A 20,409-nucleotide genomic window follows, 5' to 3' on the forward strand; every position below is an offset into this window, starting at 1 on the left:
TTTTGTTAAAAAAACAAATACTGAGGTGCCAGAGCACTGGATCTCTTATTAAATGTGTACCCAGGACAGAGGCAAGATCTCTAAGTGATAGAGGGTCCCCACCCTAGAAATGCAACACAAGTAACACTGGGTGAGACTGGCAAGGAGCCCCTGAGATGCCAGGAAAAACCCGAGAGGGCTGGAAGCTCATATGACTCAGGAGCTTGGAGACCAGGCTTGGCAGCAAAAATAGGAAATATGTTCTTCATCTGGCAAGAATGGGCTGCATATATTTGAAATCACTGGCTGGATGGAGTGAAAAACTATCCAGATTTAAACTAAGAATTAGGTGGGGGCTGGGGGAGAATGCAGCCCTCCTCTACTAAGTTTTGCTTTGCATGTTACATTATAGCAGAAATATTCATCTTCCCAAACACCTTATATTTGACAGGCAAAGATTATATAATTTTGCTTTAAATCTCCTCAGAATGTGATTTCCATTTGAAACTCTCCTTCCCCAATACAATCTTCCTTAGGCATGTGTGATGGAAGTGGTCCCCCAAAAGTTAAACTGTCATCGTTTACAATCCGCCTAAATGATCTCTGCTTTAATTTTGGGTAGGGGTGTCTCCTGCTTTTCTTTATCCTTTCTTTCTTTCTTCTTTCTTTTCCCAACAGTGTTTCTTACAATGGTTAGCTAGGTAGAGTTACTTTAAGTTAAAAAACTAAAATATGAATCAGCAGTTATAAACAATATAAGCTAATCAACAGCATTTTCTATTAGACCTCAAGTCCACTCTAAATAAATACGATGCTGAGTTTCCTTCTTATATTTAAACTTAATGGGTATTTTTACACTCATTTATAAATGTTTAACTATTACACATCTGAATAGTTGTGTAATTCAGATTACAACTCCCTGAAGCATACATTTATATGTAATTATAACGTTACTTTTTTCTCAATACATCAATACTTTGAAAAACACATTGCTCATTCACAGTAACCTTTAACTTTCAATAATCTTGACTTAAAATATTTGGCAATTTGGAAATACACATGCATAAATATATCTTGCTAGTTCAAGAAAAGAGTAATTCATAAAAACAAAAAAATGTTATCAAAATCACAGATGATGACACATATTCATTTGAGATATATTACATATATACTGTACAGCAGTGGTTTTCAAATATTTTGGTCTCAGGATACCTTTATACTCCTAAAATTTATTAAGGGCTCAAAATTTTTCGGTGGATTGTATCTGTCAATATTTACTGAACTAAAACTGAGAAAGTTTAAAAATACAAATTACTTTTTAAAAAATTATACATTTCATATTAGCAGAAAGCACATCAAAAAAAAAGAAACCTGTATTTTCCAAAAACAATTATTGAGAAGAATGGAATTTCTCTTTAATATCTAGTTGAAAAGATTCTTCTATCTGCTCTGCGTTTATCACATGACATGTTGCCTCGAGAAAAACCAACTGTACATTTGTGAGAAAATAAGAGTAAAAATGGTCAATAACATCTTCTTCATATTATGAAAATAGTTTAGACATTCTAGGTCCCTCTGAAGGGATGCTGAGGTCCCTGAGGGTTCCCTGAAGCACATTTTTAAGAACTGCTTCACTACAGAGATGCTCGTAATGGCTCTTCCTTCAGATGTGTACACTTACACGTCTCCATGCCTTCGTCGTCATCATCCACTGCAGGTTTATCATAGGACTTGTCAATGGCAGCTCTGAAGCTCTCATTGCATCCCCTTCCTCGGATTATCCGAGGCCTAGGGCGATGGAAAGGAATGTCCCCATTCAAAGTCACCTCAGCAACTGCTGTCTGCAGACTCTCTAAAGAGCTCGACTTCTTCAGACCCAGGGAAGGCCCCACATCTCTGCTGGGGGAACCTTGGAAGTTGGCAAAAACAAAATGTTAGAATGAGTGGTGAAAATTACATGGCTGAATATCTATGAATTGTAGAAAATATCAGGGACAAATTATTTGCTCAGTGTCAACTTCTGGAACGTGGGAGGCAAGATATAAAAAGTAAAGTGACAGTAACTAATTTTAACTTTTCCCAAATGTGTATTAAATTTGGTCTATTTTCTCTATTCCCATTAGGAGACATTTTAAGCTATTAGTTTCCATTTTTAGCTCAACAGATAAAATCTTTGTCAAATCATTTGCTTCATGTTAATAATCTAAAAAACCAGAATAACCCAGAAACTCATTCTGCAAAGCTGCTGCTGCTAAGTCACTTCAGTCATGTCCGACCCTGTGTGACCAGCAGAATGATGAAAAGTCTAAGGGAAGCAACCAAGAGTATACTTTGTAACTTAGCTGAAAACATTTTTTAGCAGTTACAGTTATTTTCAATGGAAGTGAAACTTTTATCTCAGTAAGTTTCATCAAGTCGTCCTCATATGGCACAAGTTCAGACAACTCAGCAAGTGAGAAAAGCAGAAGATACCACATGTCGCCAACAGGGCACCCTAGCACCAGGCAGAAACCTATTTCTGGACAATGGTGGTTCTCTGGGAAGCGCAACACAAGATGTGAATAGAAATAAACTACATAAGGACTATCAAGAGAGAGAAGTAAAGGAGGAAAGATGCCAGAACTGCATGTGAGGACATATGCCTCCAGGTCAGCAAAGAGAAACAGGTGGTGAACAGAAGGAAGAAGACATCACAATTACCAAGAAATTTTCAGTAGAGAAGAATGCAGAGCACTAAAATTGTGGCTTGGTGACTTGAGGATCTAGGAACACTAAGACTGTAACCAAGCTTTAGAAGGCAATCTAAGTGGATTTCTTTAACCAGGTAAGACAACTTCATCAATGATTGCCTAACCTAGCACTCAAATAGATGAGTTTAGTCTCGAGATGACTGAAATACCTGCAACCACCACTAGACAATCCTGGTTACAGAACTAGTTTTTAACTTACACTGTTAACAAGACAGGTACAAAGATAAAAAAAAAAAAATAGGCAGCGGGTAGGAGAGGCGAGATTGGATATCTTATCTCTACATGGGGCCATCAGCCCATATGTGGATCAATAATTAAGGAGTAACCTTGATATGTTTTCACACAGAAGACAAATAGTTCTGACATGGTCGTTCCATGGCTCAGAGTATAAAACAGAATAAAAATTAAATTGGGAGAGTCAAAACAAGAATTATCTTTTTAAGATTCATTTACATGACATCTTTCACATAATCTTCACAATGGGGTAGCAGTTTTAAGTTAGAACAAGTATGTTAAAAATGTAACACAGGCAGAAAAGCAGACAGATGATTCTAATGAAGAAAATATATTCCATAAATTAGAGTGCTTGAGAGAAAAAGATGATTTATTTAACTTTCTCCATGCAGGTTTGTCTATATTTGATTATTTCATGACAAAAATTCACAAGGAATATTTCTTGCAGGATGATCAATCTTACTTTTTCTCTTGATAGCACTATAATGTTTGACAAGTTCATGTCTTAAATATCCATAAAAGTCACGTCACAGGAAGGAAAATGATTTTGCTCCAAAGAGCTAAATAAAAAGTAAGAGATTAAAGAATCTAAGAGAATGGAAAAACATGATATCTGGGCAGGGACATTTACCTTCACATTTTCAAGAATTAGCATTGGGAAGATCTTTTCCTAAATAAATCATGCCTATTAATTTTCATAACTTACTAGCTACATTTAGGTCCTATAAACATTTATTTGGCAAATATTTGGTGTTTTCTTGGATTCATAAAGGACATATGTATGTATGTGTGTGTAATTATGTGTGTGTTTATATATATACACACATATATCTATGTATATATCTCCAATAAAGATATGTATGTATATATGTTCCCAGTAAAGATTAGCATTAAACCATAATTTATATATAAAAAGTTAGCTGAGATTTGATTTAATATACTCAGCACCCTAAAAACTTTAACAGTTAATTTCAGAAATGGCATGAGTATTCAAATAAATGTACATATACATATTATATACACACAAATATTGATACATATATATCTGTATATATGTATTTATGAAGAAACATAAACACAAAGCAAATCTAGGATGAAAAAAATAGTGAAATTGTAACAAAATAAGCAATAGATTATACTGTAGGAATCATTGGAAGCTTACCTAACTACTCTTTTCTCTAATTCTTAACACCATAGTATAACACTTTGGAAAAATGTTGATAATTAAATATGGTGAGTATTGGGTACAAGGGAGATTAATAAACTACAGTGTCTCTATTCATAGATAGTTGAAATTTTTATAACATCTATTATTTGTGGATCTATAATAGGGATCAGCAAACTATGGGTCAAATGTGGAAATTTTTACTAGAACACAGCTATGGGTCCATTTGTTTCCATATTCTCCATGGCTGCCTTCACATTACATCAGAATTAAACAATTGTTTCAGAGGCTGTCTGGTTTAAAAGATCTACAATATTTACTCCCTGGTTCTTTACAGAAAGAGCTTGCTGACTCCTGATCTAAAACATAGATTTCATTCACATAAGGTGGTATATTCATCAAACACACTTTAACAAAAGAGTTCATTAATATATTAGTAAGATTGCTAAATGATGGTCACTGAGATTTATAACATCATAAACATCATAAAAGTTGAAAATGTCTTTCTCTATACAAGGTATAGGCAAAAGATTAGTTTAATTTACACACATACAAAATCAATGTCTTTTTTAAATAATATTTTGAAGCTCTTTATGTAAATCTATAAGTCATTAGGATGCTTCACTTATTTTTATATTCAAAGATTAAATTGTTAGAAACCCAATTCTCTTATTCCCATTCTCTCTTTTCCTGCAGAAAATAAATTTACTCTCAAACTATCATACAGGATTCCTAAATCCAAGAATAAAAGGGGAAATCATAATCATACTATTTTCTTTAGGTCTCTTTTTCTACTCTTATCTACTAATACCTCTCTTGCCAGAAAAAAAGAAGAGGATGTCTTTTGCAAGGGCAAAGGGAAATGGAATTCAATTTTCATTATGAAAGGCTTATGGCTAGACAGACAATCTACACTAAAATGCCACTGTGACTCTACTAAAAACCTTTGGACTAAACTGTAAAATCATGATAATCTTAGCAATTCAAGTGAAGTGAAGAAAGGAAAATAATAAAATCTGTTCACTGTCTAATACTGGAGGGTGGGAAGAATCCAGTGGAGATATTTTATTCATTGTAGATTTAAAATCAATAGACCAACAAATACTTCTACCTCTATGTCATAATTTTGGTCCTAAGTTTTTCCAGTTTAATTCAGTAAAACAGATTGCACATAATATTTTTTAAATGCTCTTTTTATCTAGGATCTAACTAACATTTTAAACACTGTAAAAGCAGATGATTCAATTAGATGATAAGATCTGCCTACTCACCATAAAAGGTATTTTTCATGTTTTCAGTTGACATCTGGATATTATTATTATTTCTTAATCACAATAAATTGCTCTTTTCCTGTTAGTAACAGTGATTTGGTTAAATTAACTATTTTCTTCACTTTACCAATTGACATATTATATAAAATCATGTTCTTTAACCTGAGCAGCTCAATTTGGTTTTTATAAATATTAAATTGGACAAGGGTTACTTCTTGAAAAGCACTGAATACTATTAACTCCAAAAACTAATTACTAATTTACATATGTAAACAATTAAATAATGTTTTTCTTTAGCCCTGCTCCAGAATTCCAATGAATTTTATGTTTGATAAAAGAAATAACTACTTAATAAGGGCTGAGGCTATTGTTAATTGCCTTGCACTACAGTTAATCCAGTGATTTATTAGATGCAGTTTTTACAATCTATCTTTACAGAATGTGAAAACTCCAGGCAGGTCCACAGTTATCTTTACATATGTATATGGGATACACACTTTTCAAGAAGCCTAAAACTAATTACTATTGCAGGTTAAAAAGGTGAATTGAAGCTAATTAGCGCTAAGTGGTGTAACTACATCATACTGGATCTACAATAATTAAAACTCTATTCCAAACCTATAATAATAAATCAAAATGCTCAACTGTACAAAGTACATTACTTTAATTACACATAAAGATTTTCCTCTGATTACTGTCGTAAGATAACATGTAAAGTAAAATCTATGATGTAAAACCCAGGTCAACATAATCCATTATCTCTACAGAAGGATTTAGGTAGCATTTTAGCAGTAAGTCCTAAATAGTTAAAAACAAAAACAAAAAGCTTTTCAAGCACGTTCACAAAGTTAAGATACAGATGCAATATATAGCCTAATTCAATGCAATGTAACAAGGAACTAAGAACTAAGGTTTTCTGAGTGACTAATGAAAGCTATAATGAACACTGTCCTTCAGTGAATCACCTTTTGACAATCATTTTTTGGATGTTAAGCTAAGCATCAGATAGATGACTTTGAAACTTAAAGAATCAACCCTAAGAGATCATGCTTTCAGGATTTTGATTTTTTCTTAACTGTGACAAAACATTCCTACATAAATATAATTAAGAGAATCTGGGCTGTGTTAGCATTTCTGAATCACTAAATTATATTTCCACTTAATATATCCCACATTGATAAATTTCTGCTCAAAGAAAATTTTCCTTTCCTTGTACAATTTGATTTCCTACAATGAAAACATCCATGGCAGCCTGGAATATTTATGTTTACAGTCATATGATTGGCAGCTCTATAATTATGATAAACTCCTTGGACCACAGTTTCTATGGCAACAGTCTAAGTGTCCATTCTTACCTGCTTTCTGGTCATCCACTGTATTGAGTTTAGTCTCGTCAGCTACTGTTAAAAGGTAAATGTATAATGGTTAGCCCAGTTAGTCCCACAGCCCAACATGCTTCAACCATTCCCAGATCTTTCCAGTTAGGTGATAATTCTTAAATAATATTTCATGCAAATAATATGAAACATCAAGCAAACATAATCAAAACAGGGGGAAAAGCCGTGTCTCCATGCAATGCCAGTCATCTCATTTCATGACATGTGTGTTACTGATATGTTAGCATATCATCATTAGCCAGGCAAGTCATCGCCCAATTTTCGTTTATGCATGGGATAAATTAATGCTTTTAGTCTCAAAGTAAAAACAGCCACCAGACAACAGCATAAATACGTTACAGTTGATTAAGAAAGGGTTTTCTAATCATTCAATCAGTGCATGGATATAATTAATTAATTAATTTTTTGTTTGTTTTGGTTTTCGGTGGATTTGGATTTAAAACGAGACACTACCTGATTGGTATGTGATTGAACAACTAGGATTATTTTCCTTCTCTCATTTGCTTCCAAATACTTTCTATAATAAATATGCTCTCAAATTATGATTCCAATTAAAGGCCTTAATTATCAACACAGAAGAGTTTTCATTAAAAAACTTTAAAGGACAGTGATGGAAGGAAAATATCATGAATAATCAAACTCTAGACATGGATTGAGATAATGGTTTCTCTCCAAACCTTTTTCTTCTAGTTCAAGAATCGCCACAACCAACCAAATCATAAGATCAATGAAATTGGTTTTAAACAGCTAAAGTGTTAAAACATTTCAGTTTTTCAAATAAAGATACATGAACAGAGCATGATATGCACATGTGTTTGTTTCTTTTCTCATCAGAAAACATATATATTAACATATTGCACATGATGTAAACATGCCACTTAGGAGAAATGTAGTTATCTCAAACTTCGAGAAAAACTAATTTTTGCCAAATTGCCTCATTTCACATTTATTTTCTTTATTGCTCACAGTAAACAGACATGTGTTTGGGACCATCAGTTTTCATCCGAAAGCATCTAAACCTTATTTAGATAAAAATTCATGGAGATTGTACTCACTACCTAAATCCATGCTTTTTGATTTTCGCGTTTTAACGAAATCCAATTGACTGGCATCTGAAAATTGCTTTGTGCGTTTTTCTGACATACTCTGACGTCCAAATCCTTCTCGTTGAAAAGCAAGAACTGGATCAACGTCTGGACTCAAAGAGCTGGTGTGAAGAGGAAAGAGAAACAAAAACATTTACTGAAAATAGGAGACAGGCCATTCAGCAAAGTTCATCTACACCTGTGTGTATGAATGTGTGTATGTGTATGTTCCTCAGAAATATTTAAACTAAAGAGTACAAATATAGTCCATCAAAAAAACTGTGGTTGTGTAGGAGGCGATGGAAAAACATGACATTAATTTACATTTAGAGCAATTCTTTCTCCATGTGAGAAAGATTGAACATTTGAGGAAAACCTTCATATATTAATACAAATACTGGCAACAAATAAGTGACCACATGTATTGCAACTGAATAGAAGTTTTAAAAAGGGTATGTTCTGCAGATTTGTGGTTGCCAAGGGGGAGAGGAGATGGAGGAAGGGTAGACTGGGAGTTTGGGATTAGCGGACGCAAAATATTATTTATAGACTGGGTAAACAACTAGGTCCTACTGTAGAGCACAGAGTTTGGCATGTTGCTTTATGAGGATGTGGTTTCACTGCAACACTTAATCAGCTGAGAAGAAATCAACTCAACAAATCATCATTAGAACCTATTCAGATGGAGACAATGTGCTGGATACCAAAGTCAAGGTAATAAATAAGAAAAGATTTCTATTCCCTAAGAAAAATACCAAAGCAGCAGCAGAGAGCAGAAACTGGGCATGGGTAGGAGAGAGAGTGAATGGTATTCCAGGATTAAGGCTGGATGGCACTGGATTCATGTGACACCAACACAGTAGCTCCAGCAGAGAAGGTGAAGCACAGGGCAGATCAGTGGTGACGGGATACAGTATCAGGTGTCTTTGTGATGTAAGTGGCAGGGGAATCAGCTCTCCTTGTAGAAACAGTTTCAGAAGTACCACCCGGTGTTGTGAGCCAAGCTGCCAGAATGACTGGGTTTTGTCTATGCTGAGTACACTGAATAAACAGAGGGCTCTCCCATCTGAGGATGGAGCCACCTTGCACATGTGGTCAGGTAGGAAAACGTCCCTCCACAGCTCACTGGACACCGTAGAATGTGATGGCCCTCCACCATGTCACCTTCCACTATACAAGCCCTCCTTATGCCTCCGTGGAAACCAGCTTCTCTAATCCCATACTGGCCCTATGAGAAAGACCAGGCATATTAATAAAACGGTAGTGATTTGGTTTGGATACACAGCAGAAATTTAGCTGCAATTCATGGTGCATGAAATGACCTAAACCAAAAATTATGACAAGAAAGACATCAAGGTAGTGATTCCCATCAGATGACATGGCTTGAATACTTTGGGTCCCTATGTCTTCATTGGTTCCAGGAAGAGAAGAATGGCCCCACTCACCAGTAAGGACCAGTCAGGTCCACTAAGAGAATTCAAAGACCCAAGGGGAAAGCCCTCTGTCAACTGCAAACCACTATACAAGGGGAGTTATTATCACCCAACAAATACTTGCTAACTCAAATTATCAATGTAATGCAAATTATGATAACAGAAATAGGGTCTTCAAAAACCAACCAAAGCCTTAAAAAGGAACTGAAAAATCCTTCTTCATCTTCTCCACCACATAGAGAGCAGGGTCCAAGAAGGAGGCAAGACAGGTGCCTCGAACTCAGGATATAAGGCAGATCTAACCTCAGGGTCCAACAAGTTCAGGGGCCACATCGGAGTGAGACCTTACATCAGTACTACCCTGGGCACCTAGCTTGTCCACCCTTCTTCTAACCCAGAGACCAAGCAAAGAGCATCCCACAGTGACTAGGTGTTCAGTCCAAAGCAAAAACAACTTCTGTTATATCCTAATTCATGTTATTTTTTTGCATCCTATATAAAATCTTTTCATTTTTAATGTGCCATATTTCTCCTATAAAACTTTGAGTAAATCTGATGTTCCAGGAAGAAGCAGGGTCATGTTCATCTTGAAAACTCAGGTGCCCCTTCACATTCTATTCTGCTTGGACATATCTGTGTGTATATATATACACATACGTATGCACAGCTCTAGCATATATTATTTATATAAATATAGACTGCTTTTATATAAATATAGACAGCATATATTATTTATATAAATATATGTGTATTATGCTTATATAGTAGTATCTACAAGTAGTATCTAAGCTTACTATATTATGCTTATAATTTTCAGGGTACAGACACCCCAATTCAGAAACACAGCCCGAGAAGTGAAAATTTAAAACCCATATCATGAAAACTATGATCTAATTTTGCAATAGCAAACAAAGAGTAATTCTTTTAAACACTGGAAGTTGATCTCTCTAACCATTTTGTATATGCTCATCAACCCTTTTTTTATATCATGTGAAATACACTAAACCTGAACTCTAAGTAGGCATCAAATTTGCAGACAGAGCAAATCTGCAATATATTTTTAATAGAAATTATTGGTTAATGGTTTTTCAAAGGTGTGCAAATTTTGTTGTTACTGAAAACAACATATTGCCGTATTTTTTAAACTAATTTTCTGTCCTCTGAAATTACATTGTCACTAAGATTAGAATATGCTGTTTTTACCTTTTTCACCTTACAAACATTGTTATGTTTCCTAAATCAATTCATGGATTGAATAAAAGTATATTCTGTCAGTGAAGAAATGCAAAGTTTAGCCATTTGACATATTTAACCTTCCACAACTGTGCAGCGAACTGTAAACATACATAATTGAAAATGTCAAATGAGTTTGTGAGCTAATAAGCATCTTAAAATAACCAAATATTTTTAAACCATAACAGAATTAATTCTTCCCTATCAATATACCTAGTAAACTAATTTCAGACTCAAGAAACAATACACTAGCATACTTAGCAACTTAGTCTGCAGGACTGATAGCTGATTCTTTAAAGAATGTAACCATATCCTGGTCCCCCCCAAAGTTATTAAAATTCCAGTTATTAATCCTGCCTTATTGCCCTTTTGTTTTCATAACATTTTCATCAAGGATTAGGGAGATATTGTCAGGCTGGAAAAGCTTACATTTTCTGCTGTGATTCAGAACAGCTGCCATTCTTGTTTGGATAACCCTTCATTCATATTCTTTTCCAACTCCTGCACATTCCCCACAGCAAAATCATACAAGTCCTCACCATTTTATGAATCCCCTTAGGGATATTAATGCCACACTCCAGCCATGTTCGTTATTCATTTATTTTCACCAATACAGAGCTTCTTAAGGCCCCAAACAGATCTATTCCTATGGCTGCCTTCATAATTCCTCACCACAGTATCGACTTAAAGGCTTTTGTACCTATGATGAACATTGCAAATATCTAATCCTTACTTTGTCATCACTTTCACATTCAGAAAAAGACATAAAATGCAGCAGTAAATATGACAGCATCTGAGGATTTCAAGTGGTGGGTTTTTCGTTTATATGGCAGTTCTTTCTCTACAATGAACCAAAAAACTCATTCGAAGAAAAGCTATTATCACGTGAACTTGAGTGTAGCTCAAAGCCACAAATATCATTTTGCTGATAGATTCATAAAAGACCCCAGAGAAAGGGCAGTAAGAAAATTCGGGTATAATGCTTCACATGGTTTGTGTTAATTGTCACTAAAGCCTTCCATAGTCATCCCTAGGAGGGATGGTCCTTTTGCTTATTATTATTATTACTAGGCACATCCTCATTTCTCTGCCACCCACTGACTCAATAATATCAAGTACTTTCTTCTATTTTAAGAGATAAAGGAGAAAAAATAGGATTCGACTGCCCCAGAAGTCATGATGTTAGACAAGTATAGGGATTTCCGTGGTGGTCCAGTGGATTGAGGAGGCGCAGGTTCCTTGGCCGAGGAACTAAGATCCTACATGCAGTACCATGAGGCCAAAATAATAATAATAATAAAAGAAGTAAGTACAAAGACTAGAACAGTCACAACACTCTAAAAAGAAAACCTGTAAAAGCTTCTTCTTCACTCCCGAAACATGACAACTATTCATTTGGCCAAAGTCATCTAACTGTTACAAATTCTCAGTCACCATTAGGGATTTGCTTAGAATTTATTTATTGAATAGAAAGACAATTCATCAAATTAACACAGATCTAAAATAATTAAAGGGCTTCCAGGAGGTGCTAGTGGTATAGAAGTTGACTGCCAATGCAGGAGACATAAGAGACACGGATCAATCCCTGCATTGAGAAGATCCCCTGGAGGAGGGCATGGCAACCCACTTCTGTATTCTTGCCTGGAGAATCCCAAGGACAGACGAGCCTGGCGGCCTATGGTTCATTGGGACTTACAGAGTCGGACACGGCTGAAGTGACTTAGTACAAAATAATTAAAAGTGAAACTTAACAAATGCGTAGGGTTTCGGAGTTAGTGAGAGTTTTCTTGTTGGTTTGGTTCAATTCCTAACCATACACCTGAAAAGGCTAACACAATTGGGCAGGTTTATGAGGTTGAGGGAAGTCTTTTGTTCAGAGTGATAATTATGAGTATTAAAATCATGAAAACAGAACTTAGCTATAAAAGATACCCATTTCACTGAGCTCAATGACAGAATATTTAAACATAAAATCAAGTGTGATTGCAATTACCCAATGTTTTCCAGCCCTGGAGTGTTCTTACCAGTCTGCAGAGTCGCTGATGCCAACCTTGGCCCACGTGCCAGCGTCTGTCGTCACAAATCCTACATCATCATGGGAGCTGGAAGATGACTGGTCAGAGAGATGTGGTGGAAGCACTGGCAACCTGTCATCCTCAATAATAACAGTGTCATCCTGGGGCATATTCACCGTGGGGGACAGCTGGTATTTACCTGTCCAATGGAAAAACAAAAGAGACATTCTAGACATCTATCTAAGGGTGAGATGCATTAATGTTAATACTTTGCTACATCAGAAAAAGTCTGAATTTCCAAAATGTCTCAAGCTGGTAGAACTAAATAGAATTAAGAAAATTTATGTTTCATAAATGGATGTCCATTGGAGACCTCTGGACTGAAGGTCTATGCCTTCCTCTGATGCTGTGGAGCTCTGGGTGTGGTATTCCATGTCTCCAGTTTTATGCTTCCTAAGGCCAGAGGTGATCTCTAGAATGACTTCTAACATGAAAATGCCATGTGGACTCTAAGTCGTTAAAGTTGTTCGAAAATTTTTACCAGGAAATTTGGAGGGAAGCCCTGCAGACTTACATCAATCATTCACTCACTGGGCACATACCACCTAGCAAATCTATAAGACAACCTCTGTCTCTCAATGGCTCACAACCTGCAGAAGGAGACAGACCAGATACAGTGGTAATTGACCGGTGCTGTGAGTGATGTCCCGCAAGTGCCCCGGCATTGACTAGTGCTGGTAGCTGAAAGCAGAGGATGCTGGAAAAATCATAGCAAAAGTCAACATCCAAGAGGGGTTTTGAATGATGACTATGATTTATTCTGCTAGAAGAAATGATGACATTCATTACAGACATCAGCAATAGCATCTTTAAATGCACGATGGAAAAAAGCCCACAGTGCACTCAGGTGACACTTCAGAGACAAGTGCATGCAGAATTGGGGCCTTGTGGGGAAACAGCAGGAGTGATCTTAAAGAGAAAAGATTAGGATCTCATTGCCGTGAGGTCTTTCAGGACAAGACACAGGAGCTTGTGAATTCTGATTAACTCAATTATGATATGGTGTTCTTGGTAAGAAAAGACCCAGAACTGTCCACATTGATCAGTTTCTTTCAGGAAAATCTGCTCAAGTTCATGGATCAGCATGACAGGTGTTTATCTTTCTTAGGATAAAATTATAATTCAAGGGCCTGAATCCTTATAGATAAAGCTGGGGTCCAAATGCTGCCATCTTCCTGCCCCAAGACACCTACAGCTCTTCTGGCTTCCTCCTCAAACCTTGCTCTTCCTCTGAGCAAGAATGGGCGAGGCTTCAGTTCACATGAATATTTTGAGAAAGGCTGTCCTCAGGGATACATTCATCACAGTGTGATGTGGTCACGCTGGTCTGGCTCTTCCAACAGAGCAAGGAAAATGGACACACTGCCTGTCACCTTACAGGAGGATGGAAACACCCTCATTGTAAGTCCAACATCCACATCTGTGAAATCAGCTCTTCTGGTTCCTATGCAAATAAACAGGACTGATGCCCTTTCCAAATCCTATCACTGTTTTAAAAGGGTGCCCTTGTCCTCCACGATAAATTACTTTTAAAGACAGCACAACAGCAATGTGAAGACAGTTCATGACACTTTAATATCTGTCTTAAGATCTCATTTTTAAACATTCATAAGAGTGTGTACATAATAATTTTTGTTTTAAAACCATTTTGGAAATCAGACGATGGCATACATATAGACTTGAAGGATTTTAAATATATTTTATTGTTCTAGACATTTAAACAAAGGAGCAAACACGAAGTTGATAGAGAGTTTTTCAGGACAACCCAAAGCACAATTGCTAGAAATTTCCAATGAATTCATTACTTAGCACCAACTACTCTATTACAGAAATACTATATGTTCACTGAAATCTCTCCTCAGCAAATTATCAAGAAAAATACTCGATTCTGATATGAAATACATCCATTTTGACAAATTGTGAAGACTAGCAAGTTTTTATGAATGTTCATGATAAAAATGGGAGTTGAATTTAATATTTCACTGTTTCCTTTTCCTGAATTCAAATGACTCATTTATGCCCACTCCAGTTTTAGGATATTGGTACAGAAAGACAGAAATCTGTTCAATAAAATATCATTCATAAATAAGGTTGGACATTGCAGCACTATTACCCAAAGAAATATTTCCTACTCAAGACATACTTCCCCCCCCCGCCAAAAAAAATGTAGACAATTAAAAAACACAAGTTGTCCCTAATAGCACACCACTGACATGTCACAGCATTAAATGTCATGTCCTCACACAGGCAAAATTTATTGGAAGAAACTATTATGGTGTAATGATAGCGAACTAATTTCTAAACATAAAAATGAGAACTTGTATGCAATATATTCTGAGAGGCAGTCAAGCAAGCAATATGAAATACAGAATGGTTCTGCATGTGACAGTCCTCTTTCATGCTGTTTTGAGTAGAAATATTGTTCCTTAAGTGATCCAACATTTTATACCTAAATAAACAGGACAAAATATCCCTATTAACAGCAAAACAAAGACTCAGCTTTTTTTCTCTCACCCATGATTCTGGAGGCTTATATTTCAAAAGTCTTGAGAATACATATTTTTCCATCAATTTTCCACTTTGCAGCAATAACAAACTTGTCAGGAATATTGTTTGGGGATCAAACTTCAGGAATATATTGGGGGTAATAAATAAGTTGTGAAACTACATATTCTACCAAACTCCACCTAGTTTGCAGGTACGTGGCACATCCTGAATGTGAACCCTTCGTGGGCTGACTTCAGAAGCCTTTGATCTGGTTTTCAGTGAATGAACTTTCCTCTTTCCACAACTAGTTAAAAAACAAGCTAAGATTTAAACTGCAGCAGAGTGAAACAAAGCGATACAGAATGACTTTACCAAGCATTTATTCATTGGTACATTTACATAGAAGGCAGCACCATGAGTGACACTAGAAACCAATGAAAACTGTGCCAGTGATTTGACTCACAATAAAAAACAACATTAATGTTCCATTTCTCTGTGTTTAATTTCTAACAAGTTCAAACTACTCTGAACAAAATTACTTTTTAAACTCACCACAAGTATATGAATATAAAAACTACTGAATTACATTTGAAAATGGAGTCAACAGATTTGTGCTTTAAACAGAAAAAATCTTCAGATAAAAAATGTTGGAAAACATGTTAAGGCTCCATGTTCCCAAATGTCAGCTTGTGATGGTGTCCTATGAAGTGCACATGGTGAAATTAGCTGCTCCTATTACTAGAGTCGGACACGACTGAGGGACTGATCTGATCTGATTACTGCTATGGTTATTAGTAGCAGTAGTTAAGACAGTCCAGGATTTGTAAAATACTTTTAAGGATTTTAAAAGGAAGAAATCCTACATAGACTCCATACAGATTTCTCTTTGATGAGTGTCCAAGATCACTCCTTGAAAATCCATGATAGTGGAGAGTCAGCCAATACAAAAGATACCTGAAGAACTCTTGCCTTTGCTTGCAAGTCTGGCTGACCTCATCAAAAGCTAAGGAGATGAATCAGGTTCCAATAACACAGGATTCATGACTCAGAAAAATATACATCACAATTTTGGTTCAGAAACACAGAATTCTGGGGCTTCAGACCGGTCACTTAATTTTTTAGTCCAAAATCCCCCTGCGCAGATGTTAAGTAGGCTGGGGCACATGGTTTGTCAGGTGGTTTCCTCTGAAACAACTTCTTTGATTTAAATCACAGTGTTGGCCAGAATGGAAGATTCTGCAGACTGTGTAATGCCAGTGCTTGAAAATGTGGATACTTAAAAATGATGTTAATAAAGCTTAAATGTCATTAACACTTACTATGTGATCCTACTAATCCCCAGAGAAGGCTATTTTTAGAAAGAGGAAATAGCCAAGAATAAAATAAAACTAAAAACATCATGGGATCTTGGGGCTTAGCTCTTTTATTTGTTAAGTGGGAAAGTGTGGCTGGTGACATCTGACATGTTCCCAACTCTTGAATCTCTCCCTTTTTTGGTCTGTTTTTTGGAAGCCTCTCTCCTGGGTTATGATCCCATAGAAATGAGTCAGCTTCAAAGCTCCTTTTGGACCTAGACTTCCACAGGAGGAATATGTTATGTGAAAATTTACCCTGTCCACATGAAATTAATCATTTATTAACGCAGTCATCTGGAATTTCAATACAAAGTTCTATCTGAATCATAGCAGATCATGAATCAGATACCACCACTTCCACTGGTGTCCAAACAGGGGTTAAACAGATAGAAGACAACCACTAACCAAACAAGATCTGTCTGAGAAATTTTCATGCACCCAGATACTGCGCCCATTAGTAAATGATGGTGCTACAGGTTTAGCTTAACTAAAACTCAGTGCTTTAATTTCTTATATTTGGTACCTTGCTTTGGTATCTTTTTGTAAGACACTATTTTTTGCAAGATTTTTAACTCTAACTGGGAAGTGACATTATGAATACTGTTTGTTCCTTAGGGTCAATGATGCTGAAGTAGGGACTGACAAAGACTAAAGAATTCTCAAATTTTTAAAACTCAGGATAAAAACTCAAATTCAGCACATACATTTCTCAGAGTAAAATATATGAGACTCCTAGTTTCTAGTACAACTTGTAAAAAAATGTCTTAAAATATCCAAATCATACAATATCAGTTTGGCCTACCATAAAAGGAGTCTGTCACCCCCAGCCCAAAACAGAACCCACAATACATTACAAAGCACAGAGCTGAAAGGGAGGTTACTACCCCAGCAGAAGCATCTGAAATTTTAAAGTCCATTACATCTCCAGCAGAAGGAAAGGAAAACAATGCCAACTCTAAAGCAAACTTAGGACTAATGAGGTCATTACTAACAAAATAAGGGCACAAGACCAAAGAAAAAGAAGGAATCCTCAACCCATATATACAGCATTTCCAAAGGTCACTAGGTGAATTGGGGGCTTTTGGTTTGTTTTTTAGTTTTAGTTTTTCGCCTTCCTCTGAAGCATCAGGGATTGGAGGCAGGATGCAGGTTACAGGAACTGGTGGACCAATGGTCTGATTCAGTATGGCAAGTCCTATGTTCCTATAATAAAGGGGAAATTACAGCGAATCACTTTGTATGCATACAGATCCAGGGACACATATACTCTCTTTCTCTCTTAAGAGGTCTGAATTTTCAACAATAAAAAAAGTGTTTAATGAAGATCAAGTGACACACCAAAACTGGGCAAGAAGGGAAAACCTCACAGCAGTGAGGTGAGTGATTATTAATAAATGAAGGTTAATCTAACACACCATGTGCAATGCCTGTCGTCTGACAGGTGTGCAATACCTTCGGCATTCTTCCCCTGCTCACACTACACCAAAAAGATCAAACAAAAATGTTGACAAAATTAAACCAGAGAGCTGGCATGTCTTTATTCTACGTCTAATAAAATAAGAAATGGGGAATTCAGCAGTATATCCAAATAAGAAAGCTAGAAGGATTAGAGGAAGAACAACAGAAAATTCTACTGGTCATGTTCACATATTTTTCCGATCATGCCTGGTAGAAAGTTCTTTGACGGCAGACTGTTTCTCACTCCTCTTTGCATCTACAGCAAAAGTAAATACAGTGTCTTGCCAACAGCAGGCTTTCCATAAACATACACTGATGAAGGAAACAAATGCCTGTCCCAATGAAGCTTCCTAATGGAGACATGGACTGTATTCAGTCTCCATTAAATGTGCTGAGAATGGAGTTAAATTTAGACTTGTACTTCATATTAGAGGCTTGGAAAACACACCAGCAATCAAAGCATTTTAGGTCACGTGCTATTTTAATCAAAACAGCTTCTTACATTTTTAAATTTGACAACTCTCACAAGCTAATCCCAAGATGAGCAACTCAGTAAATCCAACCACTCTGGTGGCAGAGCAAGTCTTTATTAACTGGATCTGTTAGCAGAGAGCTGAACGGCTGCAGAGCAAGTGCTAATAACCTCATTACCCACTGGGGGCCACGCAGACAGAATGGTGCTGAATGCAAACAAAGGACGCAAAACACTAGTTTCAGGATTTTCAAATGAAGCCTTTGAAAAAGTTGAGATGCAATTAAAACAGGGTTAACACTTTAGTTCATAACGACCACAAAATGTGAATATTTCACATACACATATCTACGTATTTTTTCCTCTCCCTGTAAACAGTGCTATTATAAAAATATGACTTTGAAATCTTGCCATAAACCTCTAAATTTTGATTTAAAAAAATAAAACCAAAACACAGCTTCATTTAACATCTCAGACACACTAAGAATATCTTGATCACTGAAAGCACTTCTGTGTGATCCCCTTCTTTTTCTCCTTTCCCACGTGTTATAGGATCTAAACCTCACTTAACAAAATCAATGTATTGATTGCCTCTCTTGGCATTAACACTTCCTGAATGATTATAACGAACCTGCTCCTTTTCCTCTTGAAAACACGGGACTCCTTTACATTAATATCACATTAGTAACCTCTCCGTGAACCAGTAAAAGCATAGAAATAAGATGGAACCAACAGGGTTGTACCTGACTCACCCATTATCCTACTGAGTGCAGCATTTCTTGTGGGTGATTCATCAAGACCCTCAAGCCCGCTGTAGAGGGAGTGGGAAATCCTTCGTTCTCTATCATCCAACACTGTTTCAATGGGCAGCTCGGGTCCAGAGGGGCTCCCAGGTGACTTCAGCTGCAGAGAAAAATGGAGAAAGGCAAAGTCAGAAGTGGAGGCCCAGGAGCAGCATGGGGGAATTATAACAACTTGCCCAAGGCCTGCATCCAACTGAGTACCAAATGAACTAGAACTTTTCACCCTGTACCAAAATAATTTGTGATGACAGCTCTGCCTAATGACCAACTTTCTGTGCCACTTTACACTGTGCCTCCCATGAAGTTCTGTCAGATTTCAAGCACTGGAGGAAAAATATGTATATCAAAGGCTTTTTTCCAAACTTATCTTGTTGCTTATTTTTTCAGTTTGACGGTTAAGTATCTGTTGAAGTCAATTTAAGTTATGGTTTAATTCAGAACTCTTTATGACATGCTGCCCTGTGCAACACATGCTTTATCATTATCAGAATGGAAGCCGAAATTTAACTCTGCTTTTTATATTTAGAGTGCGTAAATGCAGCTAACCATTAGCACACCATGGTGTGTGTGCAGGGGAGAACGACCACCTACACTCTAAGACCTAAGAGCCACTTGTTAGCTCAGGTGTCTTCAACAACACACTGAGCCTCTGTTTTTTCTGCTGAAATTAGAAACAAATTCTATTCTCTCATTGTGATCCTAAGTATGAGAGAAAATAAGCCATATAGGATAGGGACCTCCCTGGTGGCCCAGTGGTTAAGATTTTTGCCTTCCAATGCAGGGGATGTGGGTTCAATCCCTGGTCGGGGAACTAAGATCCCACATGCCTCATGGCCAAGAAAAACCAAAACATAAAACAGAAGTAATACTGTCAGAAATTCAATAAAGACTTAAAAACCAAAAACAAAAAAGCTATATAGGATATTGACAATACAGAAGTAAAGATCAACTATTCTAATGAAGCAGGCAAAGATGCCTATTTCGCAAACATACAACCTGCTAGATAAGTGGAGACTATAGGTTGATTCCCATCACCAAGAATTAAAATAGTGAGTGGCATAACAGCTGTACCTTATAAGTTATGAACTTCATAAAAATAATAGGAGAGAGAAATCTATGCTAGTAAGGCCATGAAGCAATAGGGAACAGAACATATAAATACAAATCCTCCCAATGCAGGCTCCAAGGTTAACCCCACCTAATGCTTTGGCA

The 20,409-nt window shown here is 36.5% G+C and overlaps 1 protein-coding gene across 11 annotated transcripts in view; it reads right to left on the minus strand.

The window, feature by feature from the left end:
* PARD3 (par-3 family cell polarity regulator) overlaps window positions 1-20,409 on the minus strand; it is a 601,533-nt gene that overhangs the window by 204,190 nt on the left and 376,934 nt on the right. For 4 of the 11 annotated variants that reach the window (XM_055427976.2, XM_055428005.2, XM_055427962.2 and 1 more), the window contains 5 exons: window positions 19,147-19,297; window positions 12,572-12,761; window positions 7,852-8,003; window positions 6,755-6,799; window positions 1,661-1,888 (listed from right to left, as the gene is read on the minus strand). In XM_055427976.2, coding sequence (XP_055283951.1) covers window positions 1,661-1,888; window positions 6,755-6,799; window positions 7,852-8,003; window positions 12,572-12,761; window positions 19,147-19,297 — 766 coding nt within the window. The remainder of the gene's footprint in view (window positions 1-1,660; window positions 1,889-6,754; window positions 6,800-7,851; window positions 8,004-12,571; window positions 12,762-19,146; window positions 19,298-20,409) is intronic. The other 7 variants (XM_055428032.2, XM_055428014.2, XM_055427996.2 and 4 more) reach the window with 4 other exon arrangements.

The sequence above is a fragment of the Moschus berezovskii genome, chromosome 15, assembly GCF_049115385.1.
Source record: "Moschus berezovskii isolate FMDL1 chromosome 15, NW_MosBer_1.0, whole genome shotgun sequence".
NCBI lineage: Eukaryota > Metazoa > Chordata > Mammalia > Artiodactyla > Moschidae > Moschus > Moschus berezovskii.